This window comes from Mesitornis unicolor, unplaced genomic scaffold (genome assembly GCF_000695765.1).
Source record: "Mesitornis unicolor isolate BGI_N332 unplaced genomic scaffold, ASM69576v1 scaffold38920, whole genome shotgun sequence".
NCBI lineage: Eukaryota > Metazoa > Chordata > Aves > Mesitornithiformes > Mesitornithidae > Mesitornis > Mesitornis unicolor.
Window position 1 is genome coordinate 27011 of NW_010160976.1, and position 16009 is coordinate 43019.

At 39.3% G+C, this 16009-nt stretch overlaps 1 protein-coding gene across 1 annotated transcript in view; it reads right to left on the reverse strand.

Moving 5' to 3' along the window:
* Positions 1-11952: 11952 nt before the first annotated feature.
* The window catches only part of PLK2 (polo-like kinase 2), a 4996-nt gene continuing 939 nt past the window's right edge, over positions 11953-16009 (reverse strand). Inside the window, exons 4-13 of the mRNA XM_010191614.1 lie at positions 15872-15959; positions 15369-15464; positions 14941-15139; positions 14702-14849; positions 14188-14285; positions 13429-13552; positions 12921-13161; positions 12704-12833; positions 12507-12617; positions 11953-12390 (exon numbers count right to left, since the gene is read on the reverse strand). Coding sequence (XP_010189916.1) covers positions 12199-12390; positions 12507-12617; positions 12704-12833; positions 12921-13161; positions 13429-13552; positions 14188-14285; positions 14702-14849; positions 14941-15139; positions 15369-15464; positions 15872-15959 — 1427 coding nt within the window. The 3' untranslated portion in view covers positions 11953-12198. The remainder of the gene's footprint in view (positions 12391-12506; positions 12618-12703; positions 12834-12920; positions 13162-13428; positions 13553-14187; positions 14286-14701; positions 14850-14940; positions 15140-15368; positions 15465-15871; positions 15960-16009) is intronic.

The following is a 16009-nucleotide window of genomic DNA, read 5'->3' on the forward strand; positions in this document are numbered from 1 at the left end:
AGAAGTGTTAAATTATCTGGTAGCAGAACAACAGCATTCTTAGAATTTCAAAAGAGAAGAATAAATTTAAGTGTCTCAATTTTGTTTTTTTTAATGAGGTTTCTTACAGTAACCAGAAATGTTCACCCACTCCCTGAAAAACATATCTTCCTTTTAACCCGGATAAAGATGAACTGTTTACATTCAAGGCTTCTAAAATTCAGCTCTGAGTGGCATCACTTTTTCTGTAACTGATGAGATTTGAGTCATCTTATTGTATTTTGCTGCACTAAGCATTTATAAGCCGCATTTAGCAGGGGAATATTGTTTAACTTGTGATCTGCATCAGCACTGATACAGTTCTGCTTCCAATACTAGCAATCCAGACCAAACAATAAGACTGTGTGGTAAGCAAACAATTCCTGTGATTTCTGAGAAACTCCAGCAAAGTCAGAAGAAGGGAAAGCCAAAGACATGTGCACTCACACTGAGGTGTGTGATCTCTTTGTAGGCAAACTACAAAGACTGAAGAATCAAACACCAAAGTAAGAATCAGATGAGATGGCAAGGAAAGCAGTTGATAAAGAAGCACAGTAAAGGGGGGATTCTGGCCATGCTTCTCAGTTTGTTCTACACAGTAACTGTCCTATATTAAATGACAAGGTCTTACTTAGTACATAAAAAAGCAAGAAAACAAACAAAAGCACCACAAGAGAGAAGGCTTTTCTCATATTTTTGCAGTAACTACCTATTCATTCCAGTGTTTAGTATCCCACATTTCCCTTACTGATGGAGAGCAGACTGATGCAGAGTTAAGTATATTTCCCACACAGTAAATCCAGAGTCAGACTTGCTGTGTGTGTATAGTAGCATATGTTTGTTCATATTGAATCACACCTGAACACTTGTAAAAATGTTTAGCATCTCTGATATAAAAAGAAAATTTTTCTCTATTTTTAAACCAGTTTTCTTAAATTGTCTTAATAAGATAACATTCCTTCAGCAGAAAAAAGAGAATGGAGCCATGTTCAAATAGACTAACTTCCATCTAACCTATGCTTTGGCATTGGAAATTGCAAAATATCCCAGGAACCTTTGAAGAAAGAGTCAGAAGATCTAGCACAAGAACCAGCACAGAAATTAAACAGGACATATCTGGAATTTTCATCTGAGTGTAAACTTAAATTATCAGACAAAACTTCTTACCAGAAATTTTGGACAACTATTTTCTGTGTGTTTAGAAGCCCTCCATATCAGATTTTCATGCTGGAAGAAAAAAGAAAAAGATTCCAAAATCATAAAAGCTAGTAAAAGCTAAGAGCATTTGTGAAATAGACCAAGTACAAGCAGCTATCACCAGTTTTGACAGCTCAAAAAAGGCAAGTTTCATGCCTCACAGGAGATGGCAGGTTTTGCAGTAGTCTTCCCAATGGATACAGTTCCAACCACAAGTGTCATGCTCATAAACCAGCTTTGCACAAGCCAGACTTTGAATATTTACTCCACAGCTTATCCACTGCGTATTCAAGCCATGCTAGTGGCAGGGGAGTTGCAGGGGTGGAGGGGAGCATACTCCTTGAAGTGTGCTCCCAGGTGGTATGCGTGAATGGAAAGTCACACATCAGAGGACGTTTTTAGAATTACCCATTTGTTGCAAATTTAAACACTGCATGAAGACACTCCAGAACTGGAACCGAAGATTTCAGAGTTAGTGGCAGAGACAGTATGATTACGCAGATGGGCACAGTAGGTATGATCACCACTGCCCATTCCAAGCAGCCTGAGTATAAACCAGCTCCATCCACAAGCCATATAGCTACACCACACCCAAGCTGTCATTTTTCAGGGTGTATTTGGGATTACAACTGTGAGAACCAGAGATGCTTGCTTCTGACCAGCTTGGAACAAAAGGAGCCTGTCTGCTTCTGCTTGTGGAGACATTTTCTCAAAAGTCATGTCTTTGGACTTAATTGTGCTTTTTATTTAGGTTAATGGTTCACTGATCTTAGTGATGTCAGATCAGGCCATATCACGTATCTTTGTGTTCTTTCCATATCATGCCCTCTGATGCCTGTCCTGAGTCATCCGGCAGGTTCACCGTCCTGAAGTCTCTTAGGTCCATCCACCAGACACGATCCTTTCACAATACCTTAATAACATTAGCCAAATAGGACATAACACCCTAATTAGAATAAAACAACAAACAAGCTCCCTTAACTGCATTGTACCAAGCACCATCCCTTGCCAAGTGACCACATAATCTTATTGTTGTTCCTCCTGTCATTCCTCACCGCCTTATTACTCAACAATTATTATGTGTCTATAATTAGTTCACACTGATGCAACAGGACATATTAACTCAGCTCCCTTGGGCCTGTTTGAACATTTCCTGAAATCAGAAGTGTTTTGCAGAGGACTGCAGCCACTGGTGGCAACTGCTTAGCAAGTCCCTCAGGAGAACAGATCTCATGTCCCTTCTCTTCAGAAAGCCACTTAGCCACCCCTAGAAATCATCAGCACTAGTCACATTCTGAAAGATTTACTATCTCAGGCCCTTATCTAATGAGAGCATTGGCATCAAACACAGCTTCCCTTTCTCAGTGCAGTTCTCTTGGTATCAGTGTAACTGCTGAATGTGACCCAGTTGAGCATGATTTACCATAATGTGCACCTAAGGCAATAAGGAGTGACTATTCAATTTAAATTTAGTAATGATTTCACATTCCTTCATTTTTGAGAAGCATTCATCATAGACAGAATGTCTTAAAATGAGACCAGTAAGTCAAAATCAGCCAAAATTATAAAACCGCTTTACAGTTCTTTATTGCTCTATTCAGAAAATAAGTCAAATCTGTACTGCAATTTGCTGTGCAGCACCTGAAATACTACAAGGTTTCTTCTAAATTTAACTTAAAACTGTGTTATGGATTTACTCTCCCCTAGATAATATTAGGTAGAGTCATTCTATTTGTTCTCTGTGCTTGCCATAATTTTACTTTGTAAACATTCTTGAAAGCATGAGATTTAAAGGACTTAGAGTTTTATGGTTGTTTTACATCTGTTCACTAGTAGAAAACATTGGATAACCGATCCCTTCTCTCCAGCGAACTCGGAAAGCCTTTTATAAGCATTATTGAAATTACAAATATGAAAATGCTCTTTCTTTAGGCTATCAAAGAGAGAATTAATTTAATGAAATTTCTAAAAGGCTTTGAAATAGCAGACAATACACTGATTACATTTTCCTCCATTTTCTGCTTTAGAAGAGTCCAAATTAGTTAAAAAAACAGCATTTATAAACCTCTGCTATTGAACATAATTACAATTGTAATGTCCAATACTAAGCCTTAAGAAATGGTAGAACAAAGGTTACTCTTATAACATAAACTGGTCACATAATTACAGGATCACTCCTTGTTTTTTCCAAGACCCTGGTTTCAATAAGTGCATAGTATAAATCCACTGTTTGTGGAAATAATTGGAGTTAATTAGAAAACGTCATGTCTGTCTATAGGATCCTTTCATGGGTTTGGTTGCTTTATTTTTTCCCCTCTCCCAAAAGAAAGGTCATCACTAGTTGCAAGTTCCTTACCCTCCACGTTCCTGTTTTGAGACCCCAGGACTTGAGTAGGAGACACACTGAGCAAAAGGAGGAGTAACTGATACCAGTAAGAGCTCTGAACTTTCACGAAACACTGGAAAAAGAGATCTTAAACAAACAAATTTCCTCTGAGCTTTGTTTTAGTGTTGCAAAATGCATGTACTACCACTCCTTATCCAACAGGCTTGTTCTGCATAGAGATGTGTTATTATCTAGGAAAAATCTGTGAAGTGGGAAGCCCTATAGAAGAGATCCTAAATACTAAACCGATTCCCAAGGGGACCTTCAGGACTCCAGGTATGAGTTGGGTGGCTATAACATTCAAGAAAGGGAACCTGACTGTGAGTCAGAGAGACAATGATGCTACAGACTCTCATTTTGGGCAAGTTTCACATTGCTGAGTTGTTAGTCTTTTTGGGTAACTTTATTTCCAGTTTCCATACACCTTCATGAAAACTGCTTATCCCATAAACTGCTATTCTGCCTGTCTGTTCCAAATGTTTCAGATTATCTGAGCTGTGTATGCCAAATTTGTGATATCTGGATACACACAAAACATTAAGGCTCCTGCTGCATGACACATTTGCTATTGCTATTACTTAGGTTAGGTAATATGTGGTTCTTTTCCCTCTGCTTCTCCAGCTATGCAGATGCTGCATGATGCAAAGTTAGCCAGTAACTACTAAAAGCAGGAGACAGGAGGGTCACTGTTTTCTTCTTCATTTTTCTTTTCTCATTGAAGGAGGAATGGTTATAATGACTTTCTACTGTGCTTCTACATCTGAAACTATCTGAAAAGGGAAGCCTGAGGCAAAATAAGTTATCTATTAAGAAGACATTAATGTCAGTCTTTATGGATAAATTAGAAAATAGAAGTTATATACTTTGTCATTTATGCAGATGATGTGCTTTCAAATGAACACAGCAACAACCAAAAAGTAAGAAAACAAACTATGGTAAAATATTTGGAGATGAGAAGCTCTTTCTATTGCAAGTAGCAGTACAGAACAGGTACAGCATACAAAAGTCACAAATCCAAAGCCACCATATCCCTGGCCACTCACCCCACATAGTCTCTGACCAGTCAGGAGGTCAGCTTCATGGAAACAGGATGGTTTAGTTGCCATGCCTGTTGTTTAGTCATTAGCCTTCTTCCCTCTGAAGACTTCCAGCAAGGATAACAATTAGTGCAAATGGCTTGTAATTAACAGTGATGATTTTTGTAATGTGGATACCTCCTCAGTATGAACAGAAATGAGCCACCAACTCATTTCATATGCTCCATAGGCAACCATCAGGAGGTAAAGATTTGCAGTTAATAAAGGCCCATGTGAGAATGAAACCAGTGACTCAGAGGAGTAATGCATTGTCTTGCAATACTGATCTCCAGTGCTTGCACCTCTAATCTAACTGAATCATTGTTAATCCTTTGTTTTACTGAGAATGTGAAAATTTTCTAAACATTTAATTCATATTTGATTTCCTCAGAGATGTATATTGTAATAAGTGTGTTGCCTCCTGACAGGGCACCTTCTCCATTATGTGGAGGGAAGTTCACTCTCCCTGCACGCCTCCTGCTTTCACCTTTCCCGCTCCATCTGTCTACCTGTCCAGCACCCTACCTGTGTCTAGTGCCTTCAGTTTTGCACTGCCAATCTTCTGCTTGATCCTCTTCAGCACTGTTCTCTCAGCTGTCCTGGCAGCAGATGCAGAAAGGCTACTAATAAGTAAGTTCAATTATGTTCCTTCTGGCTTGAGCTCCATTTAAAATGGAAAGGCTCTAATTTTTTCTGAAATGTTGAACTTCTCTATTTGATTTCTTGCATTCTTGTTTCTTGATTCCTGTTGCTGTCTTTTCTCTGGTCACACCACTTTCCTCCCTTGGTATTTCACCCATGGTCCATGCACACTTTTATCTCTTGTGCAGTGTGCCGAACATCTTCTCTGTAACTCCCCTGCTCCAAACACATGAGCTCCCACATACTCCTTCCTCCCTTTTAATCACTGATAAAGGATTAGTTCCTCTATGGCTTCCATTCACTATTATTTTGTCCTCCAAAGACCACTCTCTTCTTCCCCTTCCCAACCTCGTGATGGCCCTCATCCACATGGCAAATGTGGCTGAAAGTGTCTCTCCTCAGACCTGGGCCCGCTACAAGGTCTCCCTCAGGCCTCCCTTGGGCCTGCACCAGGCCTTCTCTAGGCCTGCATCTGCAGCAAGACCTGTCCCAGGGCTGTCCCCAGCATCTCTGGCCTGCTGTGAGGTCTGCTTCAGGCCAGGTTGCAACTGCCCCAGCAAGCTGCTCATCTAGCTGTCTCCTTCCTCCCTGCCTCCACTTCCGTCACAACATGTTTGCTCTGGGGGAGGGTTCAAAACAGGTTCCTCTGCCTCCCAGGATCTCCCCTCCACCTGCTGCCTCAGCCAGCCCTCCTCCATGTTTCCTTCCCAGGGCTCTCTCCCCTGAGTCACGGCTCTCCAGCACTTTCCCATCCTCCTGGTGTTTTAAGCTTCCTCCCTATTTCCAGGACCCCTCTGTAAACCCACATGTTCCCACATATCCTCCTGTGCCTGTACCCGCCCAAGCTAACCTGATTACTTATAACTAACAAGAAGGAACTGACATGATGTGGAGATGTTCAGGTGTGAGGATGAGGAGCTCAGTGTAAATGCTTACAGAGACAGAAACAGCATCATATACTACTGAATAATCCTATAATCACTCTGTGTACATTCCCCTTCCCATGACCCCTGCCTGACACTATCACACCCTGAGTCCTGTTATGAGGTATCTAACCTCAACTGTGAGCAGAGACCATCCACTTTCATTTCCATAGGTGCTCAGCACTAACAAAGGTCAGGACATTTATAAATCAGGCCAGCTTTTTTCCTTTTCTATGTAAAACATCACACACAACTGTTGCAGCCCATGCTAATATATGATAAAAGGCATTTAAATTAGAATAAGCTTGTCTCAGCTGCCTTAGATTCCCTGTACTAAAAAGTCAGGCCTTTCTTGTTCTATCCATTTACCGTACCTCTCATGCACTTTCTGACTGCAGCTGTCTATGACTTAGCAAGCATGAGAAGCTGGCCTTGAGGATGATAAGCAAATTGTTGGGGTTTTTTCCCCATAGAAGATTAAATTTTCTTTGATGGCATAACCTTGCTTCCTTTCTTGTGCTCTCATTGACTATCCTCCTCTGCCACAGCCTACTTTATAATGCACTATACTTCCCCCTTCTCCACCCATCAGAATCAGCAGTCTTCAGCCACTGGAGCCAAAATCCTACTACAAAAGCCCTGTCTCTTTCTTTCTTCCAGTGAATTCCAATCCAAACCCACAAACCTCCTTCGAACTTTTCAACATCTTTATTTCTATTGAAAAGGGAAAAAAGCCTTATCAGCTTAAGTTTTAAATTACAGAAGCTGCTTTTAAGAGCAGAAAATTTCAGATGTATAGAATTTTCGTGAATTGTCAAAGTTTACCTAGTAATTTGATTCTAATGCTTGTGTCTGTGAAATTGATATTTGAAACAGAGTTGATGTGGTGGTCACTTGATGTGAAATACTGTGAATTGAGTCCTTCAGGAGAATGGTCCACAGGAATGCTGCCCAAGATGACCAGGTTCTAAAGGGGTTATTTGAATTGCTATAGCACTTTGGAGTCATATTTGTCTAGGAAGACCTGGCTATATGATAAGTTACCAGCCCCAAAGTTCTTAAATCCAGGTAAATAACAGAAATGAATTGGTATTAATTCTCCAGGGTGTTAATTCCCCATTTCTTGAGAAAAAAGAACAGAAAATCAGAGGAAGGGTAGAAATGAGACCTCCAGGAAGGGAAAAAGAATTAGTTGAGACCTTTAGTAATAGTAGTAGTAAAGCACTAAATATGCTGTGAAGCAAGTATCTAACTTTTTTTTTAAGAAAGTGGTTGAATTTAAAAGAATTTTAATCTGAACTATTTATCCATTCAATATCCACAGTCAGAATATGAGTATTTCTATGGACTCAGTCTAACGGGTCAGTAGAGAGACCAGGATTGTTTTCTGATGGGAAGACTATGGAGATTGTGCTGAAGGCATTGTGAAGGGTTTGTGAGCAGGAAAGGAGCATCATGTATGTTTCGGGCTCTGGGCTGATGACTGGTTCCCTCCACCTTCTTTTGTGCGCCTCTGCCTAAGATTCTCAGCATATGGAGACACTCACCCTCCCACTCATGAAGTACAGTTCCACCCACTCCTTTATCTGACTTTAGAAATTATTGATGGAAAATAAGCAGTCATTTTCATGATCATTCAAGAGAAGTAAGGGAGGCAGAGCATGGAGTAATCTTCATTTCTGGTCTGCTGCAAAAGAAGGCAGCACTACATTCTGACAAAGTGCTGAGGAGTTGATTCAGTTTTTCCACTCAGAATCCCTCATGCAGGCATCTGTAAAATAGCTTATTGCTTTTTAACCTGTGAATAAAAACTGTTTAGTAACTCCTTACCTGGGCCTGTTTGGTACCAATAATGCCTCTGTGCAAGGTACTGTTGATTCCATTAACTTTTTATGTTTCCATCATGACAGTTTAAGGCGTTTCTTCAAATAGTAAGCAGGAAAGAGCAGTAAATGGTCAATCAAGATAATACCTTACTCCTGTTCAGATCACACATACATGATATGGACAATGTAAAATGTTTTTTTCCCCATGATTTCATAGCAGAGGAAAAGAACGGTGGCTGTTTCAAACTTAGCCTAATTCTATGTCAGTATGACAGAATCTTTTAAACCAATTTTGTTTATATACTGAAGCTAATTTACACAGGTAAATCCCAGAGATCAAATCTCTACAATCTGTAATACTAATTTCCAAACACTGAAGAACCATGATATTTGTTTCCAATATTTTATATTTAAATGGAGTTTAACCTCTTAATTTATGTGTATGGGTCTAACATTGTGGCAATTCAATCAAAGACATCTCTGCCACTACCAATGTTAATAAAGGATAAAAAGTATAAAAACGGATTAAAAAAAAAAGCTATTGTCTATGCCACGCATGATTCTGGTTAATTCCTTACCTATGCATCTAGTTGGAGGTTCATAATTACCTATAAGAACCTCTAAGTTTGGGGTTTTTTTTTAAATTCAAATTTACATTAGAATCCATCTAATTAGGCACAAAATTTGCAGTTATTGATGGGCAGCTGAAAGATCAGTCTCCAGTCTTAATATTTTCAGAAGTAATGAAATAACTTTAAAATGACTGAATCTTTTTCTAGTTTCCTAAGTAACCTGGACAATGTCAGAAAGTTTGTTAAATATTGCAGAAGAGCATATAACCCAAAATCTCTTTTTTTTTTTTCTCATATACAGTGTATGAAGTGCTCTAATTGAATGGAATAATTCCAGAACACCTCATGTGGATTATAGAATGTCCTAGAGCACTTGAGTGACTAGTGGCATCACTGAGTAATACATTAAGTTAACATTGAAGAATAACCTAATTGCATCATTTCTGTGACTGCTCTGCTACTGACAGGTTAGCACACTGGGTTGTAAAGTACATATATGTATTTCCAAAATTGTATTTTAAGATTTGATAAAAATGTTTTGCTAAGAATACAAGAGATTTCATTTTCTTGGCAATGTGGTTTCCTGTGTCCACGATTCATACCTGAGAAACCTACGTGACAACATTCACCTAATCATTTAATCCCCACATTTTCATTCAAGTACAAATGCTTTCAAGTTAAACTCTTGTGCTGTGTTTGCTCTTGTTTTCAACAGAAGAGTTTAGAATCACTGTCTGACAAGCATAAAGTCCAGACCATGTAACTTTCTTTCAAGAGAAGATAGGACGTTTGTTATATAGAGGAGTGGTGGACAAGTACTTTTCTAATATCTAATGTTAATCTTCCTATATGCAGAATTACAACAGAGGTGTTACATAGTTGGGTAAAGAAAGTCAATTAGTGCACTATAGTGTCTTATTTTAGCCAGGATCCACCCTAGGAAAGAGTTTCAGAACCTTTGTTCCTGATGCAAGTTCTTATATTACAAATTCTAAAGCAGCTTTGCCTCCTTGGGCTGAAGGACTAGGGCAAAGAAAGTGTACTTTGAAATAGGTATTTCTCCTTACCCTGATCTAAAAACCTCTCTTATTGTGCAACAGGAAAATAAAATGTGAGGTAAGGATACAAAACGCTAACTAGAAATATAGACAAACAGTGGGATTTAAAGAGCACCAACCATCCTGGTACCATGCATACACATTGCATACTAATAACTGATTCACTTAGCTGTGAATGAGGTGCATTACAATTGTCCACAACCCACTAGCAACCTACAATAAGATTTAGGGCCTTTACATCCACACACTTGAAGTCAGTTTATTTACTTACACCAGTCTGAATTTCAGCCATAGAAAGATGATTTTGATTCTCAAAGAAATTACAGCAGCTGAGGTAAAGGTTCACACTTTCTCTGGCACACAGATAGTCAAAGAAAGAGCTGTTGTTCCATATGAAGAAGTTCTATAGTTTAAGTAATTTTTGTGTGTCAAATGCACACAAATTGTATGCTTACTGGTGGAACAAACAAAAAGTGAGATCTTACTTTGTAAGGGAAAAGGACTCAACAGTGGCTGTAGCGCAGCAGAATTAGGTAATTCAGGCCCCCCCAGGAATAAAATCAATTATTATCCCTTGGAAAAAGTAGTCAGCTGAGAAGCTGAATTCTGCTCACTACAGCAAGTATATATTTAACTTCACTGAACTGCCTAGAGGTACATTAATGAATCCATCTGAAGAACTCAATTAGGTCTTCCTGTCTAGACTTGAGAAGTAAATAAATATTACCTAATGTATGGTATTCAATAAAAGGAAGACAATCACATTTATACGCATTTGCTGCAAGATGAAGTCAGCCAGTGACACCTTTTTTGCTTACTATTTTGGGTTGACATCTGTACTTTGTTTAGTCTGCACTTTATTACATTGTCTGCTTGCTCCTTGCATTCAGCTGCTCAGATTGAAACACTGGTGGCAATTGAGGTCTCAGAACAGACCTCATTCAGTTATATGAAGATTATTCCAAATAAGCAATTGAACTGCATCAGAATAGTTGCTTGAAGACTGCTGTGTGTCTATGTAGGTCCAGGTGCTATGTAACATCTAGAGAAACAAGCCCATCCCACAAGTATATGTCCCTCCCAGCACTGATTCATGAGTCCTCGGTAATCCCATCTATTTGCACAGTGTAACTGACAAATGGTGTTGCCTTCAGCTTAGGAAAGCAATTGCTCTTAGAAGTGTACATTTATAAGCAGTGGGATTGCACTAAGCAGCAGGCCATCCTTATGCTGTCCTTAGCTGGTTTAGTCTACTTTACATATGGCATACCATAAATGGTACTAGAAGTGTTACTTTACTGTCTAATGTTACCAAGTTGGTAGACTAAGCTCAAAGCTTATACTAAGTCAGCCTTTAGTCTTCTCATCATGATTTTACTTTACTGGGGTCATCATTTAGCCAAGGGCAGAAAGACTCACAAAAAAAAGTACAATAGAGGGCAGTGATGGGTATGAACAATTCACTCTATCACTTAGGTGTTAGGATACCCTTGGAGAAGAGCAATGCTTCCACAGCAAGTAAGAGGAAGAACCTTATATTATCATAGCTACTGTCCACCAATGATCACCCACAAGAGCAAGCTCTTTTCAGTCATTCTGAAAGATCAATTCTGGGATGCAATATCTTGAAAAGATTCATATTTTTGGTTTTAGTCCCTAGGACAATAACCTAGTGTCAAGGCCTACATCATTACTCTGCAAGCTCCACAAGCAGTTGCTTTATGGTTGCTGCTATAATTAGCATGTGTGTAGACATGGATGAACTGCTCAGTATTAGAGCCTATCATTCATATCTTGACCTGTAGACTTCATTAAAATGCCATAAGGAAAGCAGACCTGCAAGATTTTTGGTAATGCAAAGCAAAGCATGTAAATTGCACTGTAAAAGGAAGGGAGAAGGATGCTTCAGATTTCCAAACTCTTTATTGCCAAGAAGTTTATATTTAAAATACCAAGGTTCAAAAAAAACCAAAAACAAAACCAAAACCATTGTGTAATAAATACTTCACTTTAGGCTGTAATAAATAAAAAATTATTAACAAGGAATGCACTTTGCCAGCCACAAGTGGGGGTATTTTTGAAAAATAAGAAAAAAGTATGGCCATAGTTCACAGTTAAACAGCCAGAAGCTGCTTATTACAGCTATTCCACAACAACGGAGCTATCCCCTTCCCTCCCTTTCCAGATGCATATTCACAGTTTAACTCCATCAGAAATGCTCTCTTACAGAGCAAACACACTCTGCTCAAAGTTCAAGTCAAAAAAATCTTTAACACACACATGAAGCAAGGAAAACTATGGTCCGAAGAACTCCTTGTCACATCATTTTAGTCCAACAGTAGGCTTAGGCTTCTGTTTAATAGATGTGTGCCCAGCACACTAGGACAGTCAAGTTTTCGTACCACCACACATCCATCATCAACATAATAGTTGCTCCAATATCCCCACTGTAGATTTCACAGTGAACAAGAGGGTCCATTTGGTCTAATGGTCAGTCCCTTCAGTTACATCGCTGCAGCAGCATATTCAGAGCATATTCCATTCTGTGTTTTAGTTCCAGAGAGCATCCAGAAACCAGAAGAGTTGTCAGACGAAATGTTGTGGATATCCGCTCTTCATTGATGTAGGTAAGGAGATATTCCTCACTCTGATTGCAAATTATTATTTTTGTGTGATCATGATAGAAGTTCACCTGCAAAAGAGAAGCAAGTTCCTGTTTGTACACATTCTCCTCTAACACTTATCTAGTTTTATCACAAGAAGTATTTCAGAAACATTTTTTTCCTATGGTGATGCTACAAAACTTACTTGAAATGTGCCATTATTGAAGAGCATCATTAATGCTTTATCAGATTTAAGCCATTGCAGGAGGTAAAGCCTGGGCCTGCATACATCTGTTAGGCTAGGCAAATCTCCTCCCTAGGAAAGAGAAGAGACTACGTTAAGCACTCAGTTCCTATTTACTGCTTTTTTACAGCTCAAGATCCAGAAGATGCTGAACTTACATCCATGAGGTTCTCTTCCATGTAGTGAGAGAAATACTTCAGTACAGTTACTTGGCTAATAAACTGTTCAGGAGCCTCTGTGGCTGCAAAGACAGAGCACTGGCCTAGCTCAGCATAGTAGTGAACTGTTCTGTAAGAGGAGAAAGAAAGTAAGGAGACAAAAGCATTTCATATTTAAACTGTCTTCGTGAGTTGTCAGTTTTGTAATTATTCTTACTTTTTATCTGGCAGAAGGCTCATATGCGCCCCATTGTTGAAAAGGACACCAACAGTGTGATCTGACAGCTGGTACCCAAAGCCGTACTTGTTAGAATAGTCCACCCATTTTGTAACCCACTGGAAGGATGCTGTCAGCTGTTCTTTGGGAATGCTGTCTGCTTCTGGCATGTTCTCCAGACATCCTCGCAATACCCTTGCAACTGTATCAGCAACACTTCCCATGGTACTGTCTTCCAGGCCTGAAAGAGAAACACTATTAGACTGATGAGCACACAGAGACCACGCTTTAATTCTAAACCTTTCCATTATCTAGACTGTAATTTTAAGAGGTTTTGCTGTTATGGCTTTCCAGTTTTAATTCTTCCAAAATATTGGCTGTAAAATTTAAAGCATCAAAAACAGGAGGTGGGCAGGATAGCAGCTGTTTGTTTCAAGCTTCTAGATCTGAGACAAGAAGAAAGTGAAGGTGGGATTTAGAATTAGAGATTACATTTTGCTGCACTTACATTCACTGCTACTGCTGCAGCTTCCCAAAGTTCCTCTGACTATCATCCGAATAGAGTCTCCAATCTGCTTAGTTTCTGGTAATGCTCCCTGCTTTGCTATTGTTGTGTTAAGAGGCTGTATCTCCTAGAAGAGATGTCACACATGTAAACATCAAACATAACACAAGCCAAGGCTTATACACAAGTTTTGCATGGCTCTCCTGTTCCTCAACAAATGATAAACTCTAGGAAAATTGGTATAAGTGTTTCTAGCAACAACAAAGAGATGGTGTTAGGCTGAGCCTAAAGAAGCACACCAGGTCTTTCCATTCTTTTGATCTTCAATTTGCATTTTGCATGCTGTTAATCAGTTCTCTGCTTTCCTACCCAAGCAAGAAGACAGCTGTATGCACATCTGAACACCAAATGGTAAGAGTTATATCTCAGCAATTTATTCTTGAGGAATAGTTAATTATGAACTGAAACGCTGTATTTGGAATATTAGGAAATAGCATCTGGCAGACAACTTACCACACAGAAGACAATGGAGTCTAGGCAGATACTGTAATTACTCAAAAGCCAAAATTGACAGTCGCCCCACAAAGGCTACCATACCTTGGTGAAGCTTTGTTAAGCCCTCTTTAAAGCAGCTCTGCTAATCATTTAAGCTTGATTATGATGTGTACAGGCCCAACTCTGATATCCAAGTCAAATATAATTTAGTTATAGATACCCCACCCAACTGTGATTGGATTTGAATTGAACACCACTTGCATTTACCTCATCTGTTCTGTGTTTGTGAGGCTGTTGGGTTATCGAAGTCTTCTTCAAATCATGTCTGAGCTTGTAGATTTCTTCATCTTCTTTAGCTAGTCTGTCTGTAATACAGGAAAAAATACTTAACACTGCATCTGGAAGTGCCATTCAGTTACAGAAAGCCTAACAAGTTAGCTGCAGAAAGCACATTGTCTTCCTCCAGTAGTTTCCTCTAAATGAGCCATAGTCGCTCAGAAAAGCGGCACCATTATACACTGATCACTAAGAGACTAAACTTAAATAGACATCACAGACTAACAGATGGCCAATACAGATTGTCAGTGTGCCATAACAAGCCTTTACTTATGTAAGTTGGTCTAAGTTGCAGGCTACCATCTACACTTTAAAGAGATCAAAACTAACCCAGGGAAGCTCTGAGACAAATACAAGCGCTTCATTGCTATCTCTTATCTGCACATTGCTAGCATAACATTGATAGCACAGAAATTAATTTCAAGTGTAGCTACAATCCACTTACTATGGGTGTTGAAGTATCTGGCTTTGTCCTTTTTACCACCAAAGAGAGCAGCAGCTGCTTTTTTGAAGAAATTTTTAGCAGGACTTGACAAATGGAAATCAGGAACAGTGTGACAACAGCTAGCAGAAAGTCTATCAGGTGTAAAGCCCTGTGGAAATTAGATTTGAAAAATAATTCTTAGACCTCAGTGTCATTTTAGGGTGGACATTTTTTCAGCCAGAACTCTAGACAGTACAAACCTGTAAGAAAAAATCATGCCGAATTATTTCATCTAAACTGGGCCGATCTTCAGGATTTTTTGACAACATGCTAGCTATTAAGTGTTTTGCAGGTGCCAAGAGAGATGAAGGCAGGTTGTATCTTGCTTCCCTTATGCATCTGTATGTTTCTTTAAGATTTGTGGTCTCAAACGGGGGTCTTCCCAATAGCATTGTATACCTGTTTAAAAGCAAAGGAAAACAATTTTATTTATTTTACACAGCCATGATACTTATCTACAACTACTGAATAGGCTTTGTCTGCCTCCTAACACAGAGTAGGATTTCTGCACTCAGGCTATACATGTATAAAAGGCAGCAAACTAATGCAGTACTGCATCCCCTTTGAACTCTTAAAAGCCTAAGCCAGGGAGAGAAAGATTTCATTTCAAAGGTAGTGAAGTACTTACATTACACAGCCTAAGGCCCAAATGTCAGATTCACAGCCATGCCCTTGTTTGTTGAGGACTTCTGGAGAAAGGTAATTTGGTGTGCCACATATTGTTCTGCAAATCAAAGAGGCCACAGAGCTGGTTAGCATTTCATATAGGAAGAGGAGATAAGCTATTTTTCATAGGGCAGGTTTTTCTCTCAAGTTTGGACAAGATGTTATAGACTCCTGCAGAGGAGCTGTATGACTGTTAATAGTGTGGACATGTTTTGTGGTATCTTCATGATACAGGAACAGCAGACTCGTATCTACACTATTCATCAGTCAGGTACTCTGCCTCTAGCATTTGCTGTTATTCAAATGCTCAGAGAAAAGCTGAAGTCAAAGCATGGCAGTCTGTTATCCAGAAGGGGAAGTCTTGATCCTAGAAGCAATTAGCTTCTGCTATGGAACAGGATTTCTCATTTCTAAATTAATCTGGCTTCATTTTCTACTAGACTTTGCATTTTTTGATGCTCCTACCTCCTCCTGTGCTCCAGTGGTTCCAGTCTTGCTGCCAAGCCAAAGTCACCCAGTTTCAGTTCCATGTTCTCATTAATGAAGAAGTTACCTAGGCAGAGAGAGAAATTCCAGTTAGTCTTTTTCTTGCAAGACAGGAAT